Genomic DNA, 20,415 nt, shown 5'->3' with positions numbered 1-20,415 from the left:
AAAAACTTCCACAGGCATACATCCAAGAGACTGGAAGATGACAGGTAAAATTACATGAAGATTCTCAGCATCAAGGACATCAAGCACTTCAGAAGCCAGTGTATCATTCACAGGAATAGTATCTTTTTGTCACGGAAAACACCTCTTTAACAAACATTTTCATATGACAAAGCAATTTAACTTCTCGGCAAGGTCACACCTACTGAAACTCCCGCTAAGTACAAAAATACTGCCCAGGCTATTCAGCATCCCTCCTATGACTGCCTAAACATATCTCACAAAGCAATAAAAATAAAAATTTCTTCCCATTTGTGTTAACAAATTTATATATGAGTCCAAACACTCCTCAATTCAATGCAGTGACAATTCCAAATGTGACAGCCAGTTCATTAGCATCTGTCCATTAACTAAGATGACACCACCCTTATGGCAGAAAGCAAAGAGGAACTAAAGAGCCTCTGATGAAGGTGAAAGAGGAGAGTGAAAAAGCTGGCTTGAAACTCAAAAAACATTCAAAAAACTAAGGTCATGGCATCCAGTCCCATCACTTCATGGCAAACAGATGAGGAAATAATGGAAACAGTGACAGACTTCATTTTCTTGGGCTCCAAAATCACTGAGCTTGGTGAGTACAGCCATGAAATTAAGGTATCTGCTTCTTGGAAGAAAAGCTATGACAAATCTAGACGGTATATTCAAAAGTAAAAAGCAGAGACATTACTTCGCCAACAAAGGCCTGTATAGTCAAAGCTATGGTTTTTCCAGTGGTCATATACGGATGTGAGAGTTGGACCATAAGGAATGGTGAATGCCGAAAAACTGATGCTCTTGAACTGTGGTGCTGGAGAGACTCTTGAGAGTCCCTTGGACAGCAAGGAGATCAAACCAGTCCATCCTAAAGGGAATCAGTCCGGAATATTCACTGGAAGGACCGATGCTGAAGCTCCAATACTTTGGCCATCTGATGAGAAGAGCCAACTCACTGGAAAAGACCCTGATGCTGGGAAAGATAGAAGGCAGGAGGAGAAGGGGACAACAGAGGACAAGATGGTTGGATGGCATATCCAACTCAATGGACATGAGTTTCAGCAAGCTCTGGGAGATGGTGAAGGACAGGGAAGCCTGGCGTGCTGCAGTCCATGGGGTCACAAAGAATCGGACACAACTAAGCAACTGAACAACAACAAAGGAAGGAAAATAATAACAACATTTACTGATGATATGAAATAACATTAAAAAGTCAAAATATCGAAATTCACCCTGATTTTAAAGAGACAACATTTAGTTCAAAGAAACGCCATGCTCATAGTTCTATCAGATTATGACTCACAAACACTCCCCAGCAACCCCTAACCCCGCCCATCTCTTCTCTGCCTCTGATTCCAAGTGTGGAAAACACCAGGTGAGGCTGTGTTGCTGTAGGTCCCTTTTTCTGCAGGCAATAGCACTACCTTCACCTGTCGTTAACGCCTTTCAGTAATTTAAAATGGATAGTTACATACCAGGAAATACCATGTCCACTTTCACAATTCAAAATATATTTTAAAATACAGTGTTTCTCCGCATATACAATTCCTTCCCCATCTATGAGATTCAAAAGCATTTTACCTGGTTGAACTGGACTGTAAAGACTTTGGTGTAAAAGAGCATTTCATCATCACCACCACAAAGAAAAAAATGCTATCTAAACAAGGCAAAATTAAATTTACAGTGTTAGCCATTGGAACAGTGATAAACTTTGGAGAGACAGGAGGGGCCAGAGGTGGGAAGGGTTCCGAAGGAGACTATCTAGGATGTTGACAATGTCTATTTCCTGACCCACATAGTCATTACATGAGTATGTTCATTTTGTAATAATTCATCAAGCTTATGACGTCCACCTGTTACTATTTTTGTGTATTTTACTTAGATGTGATTATTGTATATTTTTCTGTGTATATATATTAGGTGTATACGTATTATATGACACTTTAAAATGGAAAAAAAGATCCTTAAGGAATAAATATTGCTCCTTACAGTCCCACTGCTATTAGTATAATGTCAATAGTTCTACTAATCAAGTAGAACTGGATAAGAGGGTGCAAAATAATTATCTGAAACGGTGTTTGTCACGGGCCAGAAAAATCTCAGGGCCAAAAATCTCAAACTTAAACAGGCCACTGTCAGAGATTAGAAGAAGAAATGAATAAAATATATCTAAATCTGGATAAAGCTTCAGAATTCATGCAATCAGAAAACAAAACAAAACACAAGTCAATCAACCAACTGAAAAGACAGATCCTTTCCTTGACAATTACATCCATGTCTACAACTCCTAAAGATGTGATGGGAAAGACCCACAAAGAACACATTTCAATTTGAACAATTTTCAGTTGGTCTCAAATATGGACTATGAATTTAAAGACAGAGTAAAAGAGAAATTTTTTATTGCTTGATTTTTTTTTTTCCATTTTCAGAGGTTCTTTAGAATTCAATTCTAGGAAAAAAAACTGGAAATAGGCACACATGAAATCACATCTTCACTTCATTAATGAAAAAAACAATCAAAGCACTTTAAACATAAAATCTTAAGATCACAGTATTCAAAGATGCCAATAGATGAATCAGCCCTGTGTGCTGTGTGTACATCTCTTACATCAGTTCCCACATTACATTTCTCTGACCGATGTGTCTCAGGAAGTTCCTCAGTTTAAACTAATTTAGCTTAAATTCAATGTTTACATAAATTCAATGAAAATTACTGGACTTTAAAGAGACGGTGTTATATACTCAGTTTTTAAATGAGATCCTGTGCAAAACAGTGTCACGTAAATGATGGCAACCTGAAACCAAACACTAAAGCCTTGATACAGGAAAGGGCAAGCTGACAAAGGAATGTGCAGCCTACCCACGGAACACACTCATTATGCAAGCTTAGCAGCCGGCACATATGATAATTGTTTTAAAAAAGAAATCCTTAGTGATTCTTTCTCTACATAAAAAAGACTCTTTCTTCACAAACCTTCATTTGAATGGTAAAAAATGACTAGTTTCCTAACCATCTAAAATATCTGTTTAAAAGCTTCAATTAAGATTTTCCAAGTTTGACAATTTTCAACAGAAAATCCTTTTTCTGTTTTTATTTCATGATACGCCTTTGACTCTTTTGATTCTACTGACCACTTTTATGACGAGGCTAAGGATCAGACCAGTGGACTGCTAGAAGACCTAAACCTAATTTGCTCTAAATTTCACTGGATATACTTTCTTGTCTCAGTCTTTTATAAATATAGCTCTTTTCATTGAAATTATGCACCTGATTTCACAAAACAATAAATATAAAACTTGCCTTACCAACGTCAACATAATTTCAATATAATTCCCTTCCCTAACACGTTAATGTAAACAGTAAGGATGTAAAACAGAACATACAAAAGGCACAGGAGTAAAAATGAAGTCGACTGCAATTCATATTACAATTGGGTAGATTCCTCTTGCTCTTCATTGCTCCACTTACTATATCTCACTTATAAGTAGAAATTCTAAACTATATTCCAATTACAACTTTCCTGTTTTTAAATAGAAAACAGAACAATTATTCTAGAATAATTACTAACGGCCAGCCAGGTCCTTATAGATATCAACAGTTTAAGACATCTAGAAACTCTGCATAGACACTAATGTGTCATAAATCACATATTAAGAATCATGTATTTTTTAAAAAATAAGTGTGAATAAAAATACAGGCAAATGGAGTGAATGGAGGCAGCCTTTTGTATTATACAGATCCTAGGGTGTTTTCAAAAGAACCTTAAACTCTTTAGCAAAAACTCTTAGTTCCTATATTTGAAATGAGCATTTTGGAAAATGTTAAATTGAGGTTCATCAATTTTCAGGAGTCAAGCTTTCTGGAAATCTGAACTCCAGCATTCAAAATACATAAATATTTAGATGTCCCTTCTTAAATTGCTGCCAAATTTCTTTAACCTAAGGAAAACCTGAGGAAACAGGTTGGCAAGCGCCATCTTGTGGACGCCTTAAGAAATATTCTCACTTTATTCATCAGTACAGCTACAGAAGCAAATCATTCTAAATATTCAATACAATATTAAAAATGTTTTCAATATTCAAAATGTTACTTTAAGTCAAAGTATTTGCTAAAGACTAATTTTCCAGGGTCAAAATACCAGTAATTGTAATGAAATACATTTGTGAATTTGAGGTTAAGATCTTTCTTATAAAGCACTTGTAGTTATTTATAGTCAAACCATTACGTTGGATCTTAACATCCTCAGGAGCTAGGCTGGAAAGATATTAATATATTATGCAATAATGAAGGTTGAGACTTTTACATACCAAAGGAATTTTAAAAGCATTTTAGTCAGTGGAGAAGTTAGAATAATTCTAATTTTGTAATGCAGCCAACAAAGTTTTAGGATAGTACCTTGCAAAACAGAGGCTCTTTGTTCATAAAAATATCGAGAAAGTTAACAAGAATTCTAAAGTTTAGGGGAATAAATAGATACATCCATAGATTCAGTGTGTGTGTGTGTGTGTAGATTCAGTGTGTGTGTGTGCGTGTGTCTCACATGCACCAGTTTACAAGCTTAACTTGGAGTTAAGGTACAAAGTACACGGGGGAAAAAAAAAAAAAACCAAAAGACTAATGGGAAGGAAAATGCCCCAGAGTCACGTTCATATGATTATTTTTAGACTTAGAAACCATATAGTTTTTTCCATACATTAAAGATGAAATATTAACACTGTAAACTTACAAAGTGGCCTAGAGTTGCCTCACCACCAACCCCAAAATATATTTTCTTTGGCCCACCACAATTAAGAATTTTATACCCACCAAAACTCTTTCTTATTAGAGTTCTATGAATGACTATTTACAACACAGTGCCTTCCCAGGTGGTACAGTGGCACAGAATCCGCTTGCCCATACAGGAGATGCAAGAGACATGGGTCTGATCCCTTGGTCGGGAAGATCCCCCTGGAGTAGGAAATGGCAACCCGCTCCAGTGTTCCTGCCTGGAAAATTCCATGGACAGAGGAGCCTGGAGGGCTATAGTCCCTGGGCTCACAAAGAGTCAGACACAACTGAGCACACACAAAACTGGGGAAAAGAATTTGAAAAACAGGTAAGGATTTGAAAAAAAATAAATACATGTGTATGTACATGTGACTCACTTTTCTGTACACCTAGAACACAACATTGTTTATCTACTATACTTCAGTATAAAATAAAAATATTTTTAAATTTTATTTCATCAAAGAGTAGTAGTTTGGGACTTCCCTAGCAGTCCAATGGCTAAGACTCCCCTTCCAATGCAGTGGGCATGAGTTCTACCCCTGGGTAAGGAAATAATATCTCACACACCATACAGCATGGTCCAATATATACCTATCACATGTAAAACAGTTAGTAGGAAGTTGCTATATAACACAGGGAGCCCAGTCTGGAGCTCTGTGATGGCCCAGAGGGGTGGGATGGGGGGAGGGGAGGAAGGCTTAGAGGGACAGGGAATATATATAATTATGACTGGTTTGCATTGTTGTATGGCAGAAACATTGGTGTAAAGCAATTTTCCAATTAAAAAAAACTTTTTAAGAACTGAAAAAAAGTCACCCCCCCCAAAAAAATTTTTTTCAAAAAACTTTTAAAAAAGAAAAAAAGTTGTAGTTTGCATTGTAAAAGCGCTCTCATTTCTTGTTGGAAAAAAAAAGTACCCATTTATTTTAAATGTAACCTTACTAATAAAAAAAAAACTACTTGGGACAGATCTCTTGCAAATTATCCAACACTAACACACATATCGTACAATAATGTTCCTTCTTCTTCAGGTAACAGAAAATAGCTTATTACAGGATCTGAAAACATTGGATATTTTCTGTAGAGACTTATTAATAACTTTTGATGACGTGAAAATTACTTCAAAAAATCATTTTTAAGTTTTCAAATGTCTGTTTTCCCTCAGGTCAATTGTGATACTTGAATAAGATGAAAGGAGAAAAGTTGTGATTAGAGGAGTGAAGCCAAAAGGCACCTGGAGCTGGAGGTCTCACCCGGGCAATCACTGGTCCTTCCTCTCACCCTTCCCCAAGCTGTGTGCAAGACTGAGGGAAAAAGAGAGCAAGAGCTCCCCCGTCTGGAGACACCGAAGAACAGCAGGTGGGGGCAGAGAGCGGCACAAGAAAGGCTCGCGTCTCTCTAGAGAACTACAGAGCCATCTGTCTGGAAAATTCGAGATGACAGGCCTCTGCCTCTAAGTACTTGGTAAGTCTCCCTACTGTACAGCAACCTCTGTTTCTTCCTTTATTTTTATTACCGTATTACTAATCCATCTTGTTCTTTTTTCTTGTTCTTTATCCTTTTAAGTTCAACTGAAAGAGTGAACTGACAAGTTGAGAATCATTTATTATTCAGATTACAGAACTTAAAAGTCTCTGATTCACTTTTAAATATTATGAGTAGAAAAAAACGCATGAATTTTGCTTTTATGGCTCTCATCTTTAACAATATATTTTGCATACATATATAATGAGCACTTCTAAAATCTGAGAGCATTAACAAATGTCATCTGAAGACTTACATATGAAGGATCACTAAAAACAACTGATAAGAGTGGCAAAATCAATTTCATAAACAAATTTCACAACTAAATGAAGTATTATTGTCAATATATAAAATCTCCTATAAACCACTGACTTCACCTTTCTTTCTGGGTTTCAGCACATTCTGAAAAACAATCAGTAGCATGAGCTTTTGGGTCAACTGCTTAGTGACTTCTATTCAGCAATTTTAGAAACACTTAATAAGCCAGTTTTTAAATGGCAGACCAATATGCAAACATCCTATGAACTTGGCTAAAGCACCAAGGTCTGAAAAGGAACCTGAACAAAGTAAGGCTCTTTACCATCTCCTCGTTAATGGCTTGAGAAAGTCTTAAAGAGCAGAGAACACATATGAAACTAGGACAACTCATCATTTCTCTTACTTGAGAATGGTCTCTCCACAAGGACATTTCTGTTTTCAGGTGAATATGGACACAATGCAACATTAAAGGACCAGTAAGTCAACCTAGATTAACCAGCCCTGTGTTTGCAGAAACTACTGTTTAGTGCCCCTTCTCCAGGATTAAGATGATTTTTACAGAATATAAAGCAGTATAAATTTGACCAGAATTTCATCAAAAACTTCTGGGAAAAGTCATGCTAACAAAAGCAAACAATCATATTCAGTACTGCAGAAATATAAATATTTCTTCCTTTAAAGACTGAAAATAAGACCATCAGATAACAAAAATATATGAGCGATTCTGAAATATGCTTACAATAAAGTATTATAAAGTTATAGAAAAAACTCATAAACTGCTTTATGTTTCTACCCTGGATATTGTTAAACTACATAAGTACTGTGGTTTAAGAACTCTTTTATTCACTTAAATATTTTTCTGAGTACCCACTGCGTGTGAAGCAATGTGCCAAGCATGGTAAGGAGTACAAAAATGAGAATGATTCTTCCCTTACAGAAACCATCAGCCTAGAAAAGATGTGATAAAGATACATAACTACTGTGCAAGAAACACACTGTCAAATGTCACAGGAGATTCATGGATAAAATGATTAAGAGTTCAGAAGATGAAGGGATTTCTTCTGAATGGGTGGCAGGAGGTGGAGAGCATGAACTGTAGTACTGAGAGAGCTGAATATAGAGAAAGGAATAGATCAGAGGCTACTGCAAAGATCAAACTGAGAGAGTTAGCAGCTAACATGCACTAGAGACGAGGAAGAGAGGGTGGAAAGACAAAAGCTAAGGATTTGGGGCTGGGAATGTATGGAGTTGGAATTAACTACAGGAAATCCTGACAAGATATTTGGAGGGCACGGAAGAGCAGAGTTGGAGATGGAGAATTGGGAATCACCCACCCACGGGCTCTGTTGAAGCCTAGACACTCCCAAGTGAGAAATGAAGGTCCATTCTTGAAAAGCAGTGACGGGAGCAAATGAGAGCGAGCTGAGGAACAGTGAAAGACAAGAAAACAATAGCTGGAGAATACAATGCTTGAAAGATGAGAATAAACATTTAAAGAAAACAGAAGCAATCAAAAACAGCAAACAGTGCAAAGATCAAACATGAGGACTAAGGAGAAGCCACTGTTTACTGGCTACGAAATGATAAAGCACTTCCAAATGGAAGCAGAATGTAAGGTGGTAGTTGTGACAGGTGGCTCTTCTTGACCAAACTTTAGTCAGGCTCCTCTAAGCCCATTTCTTAAGGGCTCAACCTTGACCCCCATCCTTGTCAGGCCTGCACTGCCCAGTTTAAGCAAGAATTCTAAGTCACTTTAGAAAGAATCCCCCACCCTTGATATCCAATCCCTCCTGATATCTTAATCAAATTCCTTACCCCTCACTCTTGATATCAAACCACCTGGCCTGCCCTCAGCAAGAATCCTGTTAGGTCAGTTTAACAGGCACTCCCCCTACCCTTGTTTCCTCTTAGTAATTTTCCATCCACTGATCACCCCCCATCAACCTGCTCCTTGACTTATAAAACCAGACTTGTTAAAAAAACAAACAAACAAAAAAAAAAAAACCAGACTTGTTCTCTTATTCAGAGTTAAGCCTCATCTCTCTTGCCTATCGTCATAGTCTTGACACCCACTGCAATAGTCTTGATGAAAGTCTTCCTTGCTGTTTTAAGTGTCAGAAAAGTTTTTCCTTTCACAGTTGTCAATCTTTTTTCACTAGAGAATGAATGACATTCACAAATGCCTTATAATCAATTATGATAAAATATGGTGGCTGGGAAGAGAGGGTATAGAGGAGAGTGAAAGAGCAGTTGTGCAGAAAGAAGAGGTGGGGCACATCAAATGCCGTTTCAATAAATCTCTGGTAAGAAGAGGGCCTCTAAAAACTCAGGACTGCTTGCGATGCGAGGGTTCCAACGTCAAGGAAAGGCTTTCTCACATGAACAGGAAAGCACGGCTGTCATCAGGAGGAAACCACCCAGGATTCAGCCGAGAGGAAGAAACTGATATAAGACAAGAGAAAAAGGAATTCCCACGCTTATTATTTCCAATCCCCTTGCATTGTCTTCTTTTGGAAACCACCTCAAATTCTTTCTTGGACAATGAGAGGTATTAATAAGTAATAAACAAAAGTTTTCTTTTAAATCTTTCTACTTAAAAATATGAATGCTGAAACTGTTGTTTATATCTGCTCTTCTAATAAATGTACCAAAACTAATAAGAATGTTCCTGTAGCACACAAATTTATGATTATGAGAAAAAGATAATACTATTTTTATCTTCAGACTTCTAAAAGGTTGTTAGCCATTTTCATATTGAATTCCAATTCAATTCCAATTCAATTTGATTATGTTCCCTACTGTGAGGGTAAAACATGAACAAACCAAGCTAAATTATGTGCAATTCTTTTGTACTATTGAAATGAAAATGAACAATAGTTTAATGAAGTGGAATTTGTTATCTAATTACACCAAATAATTTAGAAACATCTGCTGGTGGTTAGTAATACTATAGTTAAACCTCAAAGAATCTGCTCCTAGAGAGATTTCTATTTTATTCAAGCCTTTGTGAGCTTCCAGTTGGGGATTCCATATTAAGAGTGTGGAATCAAGGGATGGTATAACTATTTACTTAATTTTTAAAAAAATAACAAATGAACAAAAAAAATATGAAAAATAGAGGGTGTATAGCATATAGATTTGGGCCTGAAAATTAATTTCCAAATATAAGAAATACAGTAGACTACTGTAACACCGAACATGCATTCAAACATTTCTTGCTGAGCTATTAAGTAGTCAGGATACATCAACCATGGTGAAAGTCCAAGTGAAAATTGCTCAGTCGTGTCCAACTCTCTATGACCCCATGGACTAAACAGTCCATGGAATTCTCCAGGCCAGAATACTGGAGTGGGTAGCCTTTCCCTTCTCCAGGGGATCTTCCCATCCCAGGGATCAAACCCAGATCTCCCACACTGCAGGCGGATTCTTTACCAGCTGAGCCACAAGGGAAGCCCAAGGATACTGGAGTGGGTAGCCTATCCCTTCTCCAGTGGATCTTCCCAATTCAGGAATCGAACTGGGGTCTCCTGCATTGCAGGTGGATTCTTTACCAACTGAGCTATGGGGGAAGCCCTCAACCATGTAGCGGTTGTTAAAGACAGAAGAAATCCACAGCTTTCCCATTAGAGAACTTCATCTAACATCCATGGGATTTTCCAGGCAAGAGTACTGGAGTGGGGTGCCATATGTCTTCTCCGAATGGGTTATACAGGGGAATATAAACTAACCATTATATCACCACATGATAAGCGCCAGGGCAGATGGGCATACAGCACTACCTGTGCAGAAAAGGTGCTGTGATGATCACTCAGTCGTGTCTGACTTTTTGTGACCCCATGGAATGTGGCCTGCCAGGCTGTTCTGTCCATGGAATTCTCCAAGCAAGACTGCTGGAATGGGTAGCCATTCCCTTCTTCAGGGGATCTTCCCAATCCAGGAATCAAACCTCAGTCTCCTGCATTGCAGGCAGATTCTTTACCATCTGAGCCACCAGGTAAACCGTTACTAACTCATAAAGACCTCTTAACAGAGATGACTATGCAAGATGAGTTTTGCAAGATGTGTAGAAGGGAGTAAGGCAAAGAAAGGCTTGCAAAATGATGCCAAAGCCACACTGGGTACAATCCCTTCTGGAAACTTCCAAGTTGTTCAGTATCCCTGAAACATAACCTCTGAGGAGGGGATGAGAGACAAAGCCAAACAGGTAGGGAATTTGGACTTGATGGTGATGAGGGCTCACTGAAGGATTTCAGGTAGAGAAGTAAACTGTTAGGGTAATAAATTTCTAAAAAGCAGGTCTGAGCTTCCAGTTATGGAGTCTAATATAATATGAATAACCCAAAATAATAAAGGAGGAAAAAGGATAAATGTTTAAACCGAGTCAAGGCTCTCGAGTGGCTCAGTGGTAAAGAATCCACCTGCCAATGCAGGAGACACAAGAGACACGGGTTCAATCACTGGGTCAGAAAGATCAATGAAGGAGAAATGGCAACTCACCCTGGTATTCTTGCCTGAAGAATCTCATGGACAGAGGAGCCCAGTGAGCCACAGTTCATGGGGCTGCAAAGAGTCAGACATGACTGTGCATGCACGCAAGGTTGTTCACAGGTAAGTGTATAGAGTAACAGTCCATTATTAAATGTTTGTTCTTCGTTCATTCATTTAGTCACTCAATAAATTTGGACTGAGCACCTACTATGTGCCAGCCATTGAGTTTACACTTCTTGATACTTTTAAGTGCCATGAGGACTGAGACTAGATCTGATTATATTCTGGATGACCTCCCAAAGGAGAAGTAAGCATTGCCTGTTGGCCAGTGTTCTGTTTTCTGGGGTTTTTTTTTTTTTTTTTTACATTTTCAGAGCATACTAGAAAGTACCAAGCGTCCAGCACTATCAGAAGTCTATGTGGTCGTCACCATATCTCACTGAACCAGGTCTCAAGCATTCTCAGACAAAGTCTACAGTGGCCTGTGGCAAGTATTTAACCACACATACAAGCAGAAATATTGCAGAACCACTTTTTCAAGTGGGTTGACAGACTTGTGAAATAAACAAATGGAGAAAATCTGCTGATATCTTGGATCTTTGCTAGTATTTATAGTAACAGTGACAAAATTAGCTACTATATATCTTCTATGACTGTATTAAGAATCTTAGATACATGATCTCATTTTTTCTGCAGGAAATTAATAGCCCCTGTTGAGATATACGGAAAATGAGACTGGGACATCTAGCTGACACCTGGCAGAGAAAGGATTCAAGGCAGCTCTTACTTCAAAATCTAAGCCTTTTCCTCCACACCACATGCTATGGAAGTATCCACTACAGGCTTTTGATTTCACTCAGAGTGAAATCTGAAGTCCTCACTGAGGTTTACCGACAGGGCCCTCATAATCTGTGACCCCAGCACCCCTCCTCCACCAGATGCCTCTCTGCCCTCACCTGCCAGCACTTCTGCTGGCTCACTCTGCTCCAGCCACGCTGCCCTTCTTCCTGTTTCCCAAAATGGCTAAGCACACCCCTGGCTTAAAGCCTGTTCCATGAAGCGATTCCCCATCTTCATGTGACTCTTTCCCTTACTTCCTTCAAGTCTCTGCTCAAAACCCACCTTTGCCGTGAGGCTTTCCCTGACCACAGCTTGCCCCATCCTCTTCACCCTGCTTCATTTTTCTTCATAGCCTGAGCCCTCTGGCACATTATACATTTCCCTCTGCACCCTCCACTGCAAATATAATTTCCTTGAGGACAGGAACTAATAAATACCTGGCACATATGAGGCTCTCGATTCATCAAACATGAGTAAACAAATCACTGAACAGGAAAACACACCCCAGGCCTCAGAGCTACTCCTCAGGAAAATTATGAAAGAATCCGTTCCTTGTTTCTACTTCCTTCCCCCACTCTACCGTCCTCTCCTTCTCCCTCATGCCAGATGTCCTGAGCTTTTATTCACACCACCACCACCAACATGGGTCCCTCTTTGTAATGCCCCACTCTCCACACAAACACTTCTGCACTTTCTTTTCTCTTACAGCGTAGCTCAAAATGCTTTCTTGTCTTACTACTTCAAGATCTTCAGTCCATAAATTAAAATCATTCTTCCATGCATACGATGATAAGCGTCTATATTTAGCATGTTATTCCTTAACAGGTAATATACTAAAAAGATCATGCTTTAATTTTAATATAATGGTATAAAATTCATTCACCATAAAAGGCCTGCAGGGAAAAGTATTTCAGTCAGGCAGATATTTGCATATCCCTTAAATGCACAGCTACCCACCTATCTGCTATCTGTCCCACCTAGTAGAAGCAACTTCAATCCTAAAAGCATCTCTGATAAAGTAATGTCACAGCCATTAAGGACCTGAAAAACAAAGTTCTGTAGAAGAGGTACAAGACAGAAAGAATAAGGGCTGAAGCTATGTGCTAATCACAGAAATGGGAAAATCAGGCAAGTTTAGCAGTTTAAAGACGAGGATCCATTCTGTTTTTGAAATGTCAAGTTTGTGGTCAGAAAGGTCTATCTATTCCAGCGAGATAATATATTTCTTGAACAACACTCTTTCTCTGTTTGCTTTCCACTATGAAATATATAAGATAAAAGGTCAGAGTGGAAAGGGAAAGGAACCACTTTCAGAGCAGCTGGGTGTAACACAATGAGGTGGCCCCACGCCACCATTAGCTGGCAGCAGGCTGGGCCTGACTCATCTTCCCTTCTCCCACAAACTGCTTCACTGGCAGCAGTGACTCTTTCCAAGAAGTGTCTGCTTTTCTAAATTTAAAACAACCATTCAAAACAGGTAGGGGTATTTTAACCTATCAGTTTTTGGTTTTTTGTTCCTTGGGGAATAAGGAAAAAAAGACTTTCTAAAAACATGGACAGTTCTAAAGTTTCCTGAATATAAAACCACTCTTCTAAAAATAGTCTTTTCTGGTTTTTACAGTTTAACTGAAGTGAATTTTCCTTCCATTCATTCTGATTTCCTACCCTCCTCCCACAATTTTATTGATACAATCTTACATTGAGATATAATCCACATACCATAAAATTCACCCTTTTAGACTATACAAAGCAATGCTTTTCAGGATATTCACAAAGCACTCATCCTTCTTTTTAAATATAAGGAGCTAAATTAGGAATGTATATTTGTAACTTTATTTTGTCAGACATGATTCTTTTTTTAATATCACTTTCCAATAGAAAATATGGTCACATCGTTCTGCTTTCTTAGTTTTCCTACTCTGCTATTTTAAGTACAGCAGGATTATATTAATATATAAAAAAATCAAAGTTTGCAGGAATCATTTCCTATGTAAGAATGACTTATGACCAGTGATAGGTTGTAAGGCCAGGCTAGAGAATTTGTCTTGCATTGGGTTAGTGATTTCATTTAGTTTACTGTGAGTGTGAAAGTTGCTCAGTTATGTCCAACTCTTTGCAACCCTATAGACTGTAGCCTCCAAGCTCTTCTGTCCATGGAATTCTCCAAGAATACTGGAGTGGGTAGCCATTTCCTTCTCTAGGGCATCTTCTTGACCCAGGGATGGAACCTGGATCTCCTGCACTGCAGGCAGATTCTTTACCATCTGAGCCACCAAGAAAGCCTCTTTAGTTTATATATTATAGATAAAAAAGTGTTTTAAAGGTACTGTTACTGATCTTTATATAAAACCGAGAAAACACCAATTCCCCATATCAAGGGATATTATTATTACTGGACGGACTTTGAAAAAAGTTACATATACCCCAGCCCAATAAAGGAACTCTATGTTATGGCTGCTCTCAAGATGAAGCACACTATTAAAACTTAGGTTAAACTAACCTGGTGAAAAAATGCATAACTTATTATATCTATGTCACTCCTTCAGAATTATATGACCTATAAAGCATAACCAAACAATATTTTTCTAATTCTCTTATGATTGCTTTAGATTAGTCTCAAATATGTATTCTCAATGGGGGTAAGACTGCCCTCAAGGGAGCAAAACTTGGCGTCCAGGGGTCAAAGAAAAATTACTCTCTTTATGCATAAAGCAAATATACATACAGTCCATAAACAGAATCTTGGTATTAAAGTTTCACAGAGAGATCAATTACAAAAAAAATGTGTAAAAGACTTCTTATAGAAGGTGACTTAAAAAAAAAGTTGAGAAATACTGATCTAAAAGAAACTAAAACTCTTAATAAATACATTAAAAGTTTGTCATTACACTTATCACTATCTTATAAGATTAGAATGCTTACAGGATGGTTATTTCAGGGACAGATGTGACTCAAGATGGCATCCACCAATATTCCTCTTACACTGTACACAGATGGTGACTATCAGAGTTGTAACTATAATTCTTTTATCTCTCTTACATAGTACCAAGTCTCCAAACATTAAAAGAAAACATTTTAAGCTGAGACTTTAGGCTTCTGACACCAGTAAAAGAAAGAATATGGACAAGCATTTAAATAAGGATGGTTATTTTAATGACAGTTGAAAAGATGACACATTCTAAGAAAACTGGCTGGGCTTTCAGCATCAGACCAGCCTGCTGCTTACCTAACTCCTTCTCATACTCTTTGATGAGCAATATCTGAAAAATTAAAACAGCAACAGAGAGTATATTCAAGTGGAAGTTTCCTATAAAATGAGATTCTGGTCAAATAAATCATACTGAAAATGTGCAGTTGTCTGCCAGGACAGCCATGGAAGTCAGAAAATTTCCTAACTGTACCACAAAGAATACTCCATCCCTATTTAACTGCTCCAAAGTCTCTCTGAAAAGATACCCATAGTCAGGTGCGTCAGGATAGTGAACGATGCCAAATAAAGCAGCATAATGAAGGGTTTCCATGGGAGTAGGAGAGACTGAGGAAAGAATGTAAGAAATTACAGCGAAATCCTAAATATCAGAAGTGATCGATGGCAGTGATGATGGTGACTACATGGTAAGAAGAAAAAAGGGAGGCAGGGCGGGGAGAGCAGAGGCAATGCCAGAGCCAATTCTACCCAGAAAGTTATTCAGGTTTGGCTAGCTTAGCCCAGTTGGATTATAACTGAGTTCCCAATCTCACCAGCTGTCCTGGGCTATAAACCAGAGCTCCGTTTAGCTATAAACGACAGAAATTCCTGCCAAGTGATGACCTGACAGGATGCTTTTCCCCCAGTTCTGTCAACTAGGGCTCTACTAGTGCAGCAAATCAGGATATTCTGGCTGGTACATCAGCCAAAAAATCCTGAACTAGATGATCTGAGACTTTCCTTCTAGCCCAGCAATTGTCAGACAACATGCACTTCTCTGCCAGAGAAGTTCTAACAAAGCCCACACGGAATTAGGTAGCTAGATGCAAACACTATAGTCTGGAATGTTGGCCTAACACAGGGACCATGTTTCCTGCACACTGCCATAGATGTTTGTCAAACAAATCAGGAAGGAAAGGTGAGTGACCAGAATATGAACTACATTTGGAGAGTTTTTAGGATTTGAGGATTTAAAAATTATTTGTATTTATGCTGATGACTGGTTCATTTGAAAGATGAAGAAAAATGTTTGCTAATTCCTGAACCTTCAACAGCACTCATTTTCAACTCCCAAATGAGACTGTGAAATAATGAAGGACTGGGATCTGGTTCTTCCATCCTAGAATAAAAAGGAAGTTTGCACTAAAAATGTCCTTTTAAGCAGCAAAGGTGATTAATAGCGAAGACAATATATAAGACAGTCTTCACTCTTCAGCTTAATTTGACAGTTACTTTACTAAGTTCCTATAACATACTTGGGTGAAAAAAAAGTATATAAATGTAAAAATGTATTAGGTAATTTTAGAGGCTCCCCTTTTTAAAAAATGAATCTTTCACTAAAAGTTTTTCCTATAAAAAGAACATTCTTTACAATTATTAAAAAAAAAAAAAAAAACCTGGATGGAAATGTAAAACATAAAGCAAAAACACTAAGACTCTATTGCTGGCTGCTATGCACTTAACTGTGTCCTCCCAAAAAGTTCATATGCTGAAGCCCTAACCTGCAATGTGATGGTATTTGGAGATGGACCTTTGGAAGGTACTTAGGATTAGATGAAGACATGAAGGTGGGTTCCTCATGATGGGATTAGTGCCCTTATAAGAAGAGACCAGAAAGCTGCTATCCCTCTCTCTCCATCATGTGAGGACACAGCAAGAAGATGGATGTTTGCAAGCCAGAAAGGGGGCCCTCATGAGGAAGTAAACCAAATGACACCTTGGTCTCAGACTTCCCAGCTTCCAACACGGTGAAAAATAAATGGCTGTTGAGTAAGCCACTCAGGTTTTGCTATTTTACTACAGCAGCCCAACCAGCCTTAACTGCTTAACCAACTAACAAACCCAACATACACAAGACAGTGTCCTGGTGGTGGTTACTTCGGGGAAGCTTAGGTAGAAACTCTATGGAACTCTGACCGTGATGATTAGAAGATCACTTGTCTAGTGTTTTGTTCCTACCTTCTCTTCACCATCTCATAGAACTTTATTTCATTGTTCCTCAGTTCTAAGTTGGTTATTAAGAAGAGATATGAGGTACTTCTAAGGCCAGTTAATTAAAAAGTAGTAATATCTAAAATAAAATCCATTTCTTCTAACCCTTGGAGACTGCTCTTAGCATATTCAAAGAACTATTTTGAACTGAGCAAGTTTGAGCAAATCTACTATTTATTATTAATATAATAGTTCTCAAACTTTAGCATATATAAGAATCACCAGGGAGTTCCTTTAAAATCTCCTTCCTCTAAAAATGCAGATTCTGTGGGTCTCTGGACAAAGGAATCGACATTTTAAACAGATATCTCAGATGACTGATGAGTGGTGTGCAACTACACTTGAGAGCAACTGTTGCTTTATCATTACTGAGAAAATAGCCTCTGCACAGAGATATACTTTGCTTTACAACAGAGAGATATTCTTAAAAATTGTAACCAAACTGGATTTTTAAAGCAAATTCTACTTTCCCACAAGATGACTTTAAAATTTTAAAGTCACTTTATTCATCCTGAGAGATGGGAGTGGTTTCTTTCACCTTCCTCAAGAGGTCAAATTCCATGCTCTTCCTTTTCTCACCTCCCCTTCAGTAGTTAAAGATTTAATAATTTAAGAATTCATTCAAAGGAGCCTCATCATATACTCCATGTCTCCCCAATTTATCTATTTTATTCATTGAGAATGTCAGTCTTTTAAAAGTCATTGATTTGTAAATTATATCTTTGAAAACAAACTTTGAAAATACAGACTATCTCTTTAGAAAGGTAAATGAATTTAGTCAAAAATAGTTTAAAAGAGAATTTCCTACAGTAGATTTTACTGCAATGTATTAGCTACAACAGTGTAAGACAGATGCTTCTTCAAAAGAAAGTATCAACTATAAGTAAAGTGTTCTATTAAAGTTTAACTCTATACCAAAAAAGTTCACACTTAAGGAAATACTTCTACTAAGTAATGCATATTTGATACAAAGTATTGGATAACAGGAGATTTTTATTATCTCTTTCAGAAAAAGAAGAAATCTTTTTTAAAGCACTCATGGACAACCAACAAACACTAAATAAAAATGTCATTTCTAGTACCATCAGGTATTTGAGCAAAGTAAATATAATCCTAGACTGAAGATGGCAAACTAGAGTCTAGTCTCAGTTTTGCCACAAAAAGGCCATGAGCCCTCTGAGTCTAAACAACCTCTCTGGGTCTAAATTTAATTTTAAAAATAAAAGTAACTCTTTGATTCCAGCAGATAATAAACTCTGAAGTATTTACATCAAAAAGCATTGTGGCACGTGATGCCTGTAAGGTGGTTGATCAAATGACATTGTTAAAACTTAACTGGAAACTTGACGTTGTGATTAACTTACTATCCTGGTAGCCATCGGGGACATATCATTGTACTTGTCTTCTTTGAAAAACTGAATACTTTGATCATCTAAATTTTCACATACTGAGTTTTCTTAAAGCAAAATACATATGTAACACAACCTGTTTTTGCAGAAGAAAATAAAGTATTTTTGGTCCTTCTTTCCAACCCATTGTCATTACAGACTCTGGGGACAGGGGAAAAGCAAAACACCTTTAATTAACTGTTGAAACAATAGTGTCACAGTGATTACATCACAAAAATACTACTGCTTTCATAAAATGTTCAACGATATACTCCTGAGATTACTTATCTTCAATACCAACTTCCTTCTGTCTGCTCTCAAACGTATTAGAGCAAACATTTTCAATTTTAGCAAAATATTAAAATAAGTTCATCACTTATTCTTGTTTCCAACGGAATATACCGAGTCCCAAAAATTCCCCCCAAATCCAACAGGAATCAACACACGCATTTGGCAATTGCAGGAAGGTTGGGATGCACAGACATCTTGTTCAAAATAAATAAACTTTCCAGGATCTCTATTTACCGACTTGAGAAACACAGGTTTGGAAACAGCCAGCTAACTTCGTTCCCAACTTGGCATCTTAAGAGAACCCTCCGTTTACAAAACACACAGGACCTCAGAGCCTCCCAGCCCAGAATTGGCCAGGGGAGCACACGCCCATCGGCCCTGCCTGGAGAGGAAACAATGGGAGAGGCGCGAAGGAGCTAGCCCGGCGCCCCGGGCGCCCCAGCTCCCCTGCCACAGCCCGCGCCTGACACCGCCCGCGGCGTCCCTTCCCCAGGTGCCCCCACCTCTGAGCCCCGGGGCGCGGCCCACCTGCGGCGGCGCGGGCAAAGGGCTGCACTTACCAAACAGGGTCAGGGCCATTGTAAAGGCGCTCAGCAACCGCTCGCCGCCGCCCGCCGGTCCACGCGCTCCTCCCAGGCTGGCCGGAGATCACCTCATCGGCCCGACGCGCTCACACCTCGGAGGGAGCAAGGAGTCGGAGGGGCGTGGTGGGGGCGCGGGCGCGCGGGGAAGCTGCAGGCCGGGAGGCAGGGGGCCGCTGCAAGAAAAAAGTTATTCATGCGTTATTGTCAAGCGCACCCTGACAAGGGGGAGCCCGCTAGCCCTCGGCGAGCCGGCACTTGTCGCTGCCATCTGTGCAGAAGCGGAGCGCGCCCGGGCGCCGGTACCTACGAGGTGGGGAGGCTTGGCCGCGGAGCAATGGCAGGCGGAGAGGCGGCGCCGCAGTGGCGGCGACGGCGGGGAGAGGAGCAGCCTCGCAGAACCCCCGGCGGGGTGCGCTCACTCTGCATCCCGCGGCCTCGCAGACGCCATCTTGCGATAGCGTCTCCCACTGGATCCGCCGCCGAGCCTCCTCCCTTTTTCCCCTTGGGCGGCGGAGCCCCGTGCGTTCCCATGGCAACGGGCGCGCGCGGGGGCCGAGGGCGCGCGCCCCTCCTGCCCCGGGCCGCGAGGAGCCGCCCGAGCTGCTTGCCCCCGGGAGGCGGCCTCCCAGAGCCTGGCAGCAGCAGGGACGGGGTGCGTTTAGCTGAAATCCCAGGTTTTTCCTTGAATGGGATTTGTGGAGACGCAGAAAGGAGCTGTTACTCGAAAGAAGTCCCTGAAGGATGCTCCATGAATGCAAGGACCCAGCCAGGGTCATCTGGGGATCGGGTTCGTGTGAGGATATTCCTTTCCCCTGGCGCCTCCAGGGTTAACGGAGAGTCTGGAGCCCTTGACCTGAAGCTCCTGGACCCGGGAAGGGAGCCTGGAGTCGAACAGTGGCACTAAATGTTGCTTTCCCCTCCATTTGGACTTAGGAGCCACTAAGAGTAGTTCTGGTCAGATTATCATATGTGAGGAAACAGGAGTCGGTTAAAAAGCATCTGGGAATACCTAAAATAATTTGTTATAAGGGCTTAAACCTAATTTTCTTCTTTTTACTTTACACCTCT

At 39.5% G+C, this 20,415-nt stretch overlaps 1 protein-coding gene and 1 long non-coding RNA gene across 6 annotated transcripts in view; one reads left to right on the top strand and one right to left on the bottom strand.

The window, feature by feature from the left end:
- The window catches only part of CHN1 (chimerin 1), a 217,828-nt gene extending 197,970 nt beyond the window's left edge, over positions 1 to 19,858 (bottom strand). For 3 of the 5 annotated variants that reach the window (XM_081585405.1, XM_081585402.1, XM_081585400.1), the window contains exons 1-2: positions 19,655 to 19,858; positions 19,324 to 19,520 (exon numbers count right to left, since the gene is read on the bottom strand). Coding sequence is in view for 2 of the 5 variants with exons in the window: in XM_081585400.1 (XP_081441526.1) it covers positions 19,324 to 19,342 (19 nt within the window). In the remaining 3 variants the exon portion in view is untranslated. Of the gene's footprint in view, positions 1 to 19,323; positions 19,521 to 19,650 lie in introns of all 5 variants that reach the window. The other 2 variants (XM_081585406.1, XM_081585401.1) reach the window with 1 other exon arrangement.
- On the top strand, positions 619 to 11,635 carry LOC145543561 (uncharacterized). Its single transcript, XR_014080867.1, has 3 exons — positions 619 to 1,402; positions 5,961 to 6,259; positions 11,440 to 11,635. It is a non-coding gene; the product is annotated as an uncharacterized LOC145543561 (long non-coding RNA).
- Positions 19,859 to 20,415: the final 557 nt, after the last annotated feature.

The sequence above is a fragment of the Giraffa tippelskirchi genome, chromosome 3 (assembly GCF_054371585.1).
Source record: "Giraffa tippelskirchi isolate mGirTip1 chromosome 3, T2T-mGirTip1v1.2.pri, whole genome shotgun sequence".
In the NCBI taxonomy this organism is placed as follows: domain Eukaryota; kingdom Metazoa; phylum Chordata; class Mammalia; order Artiodactyla; family Giraffidae; genus Giraffa; species Giraffa tippelskirchi.
The sequence above is the reverse complement of the archived record's forward strand: the minus strand, read 5'-3'. Positions and strand labels throughout refer to the sequence as shown.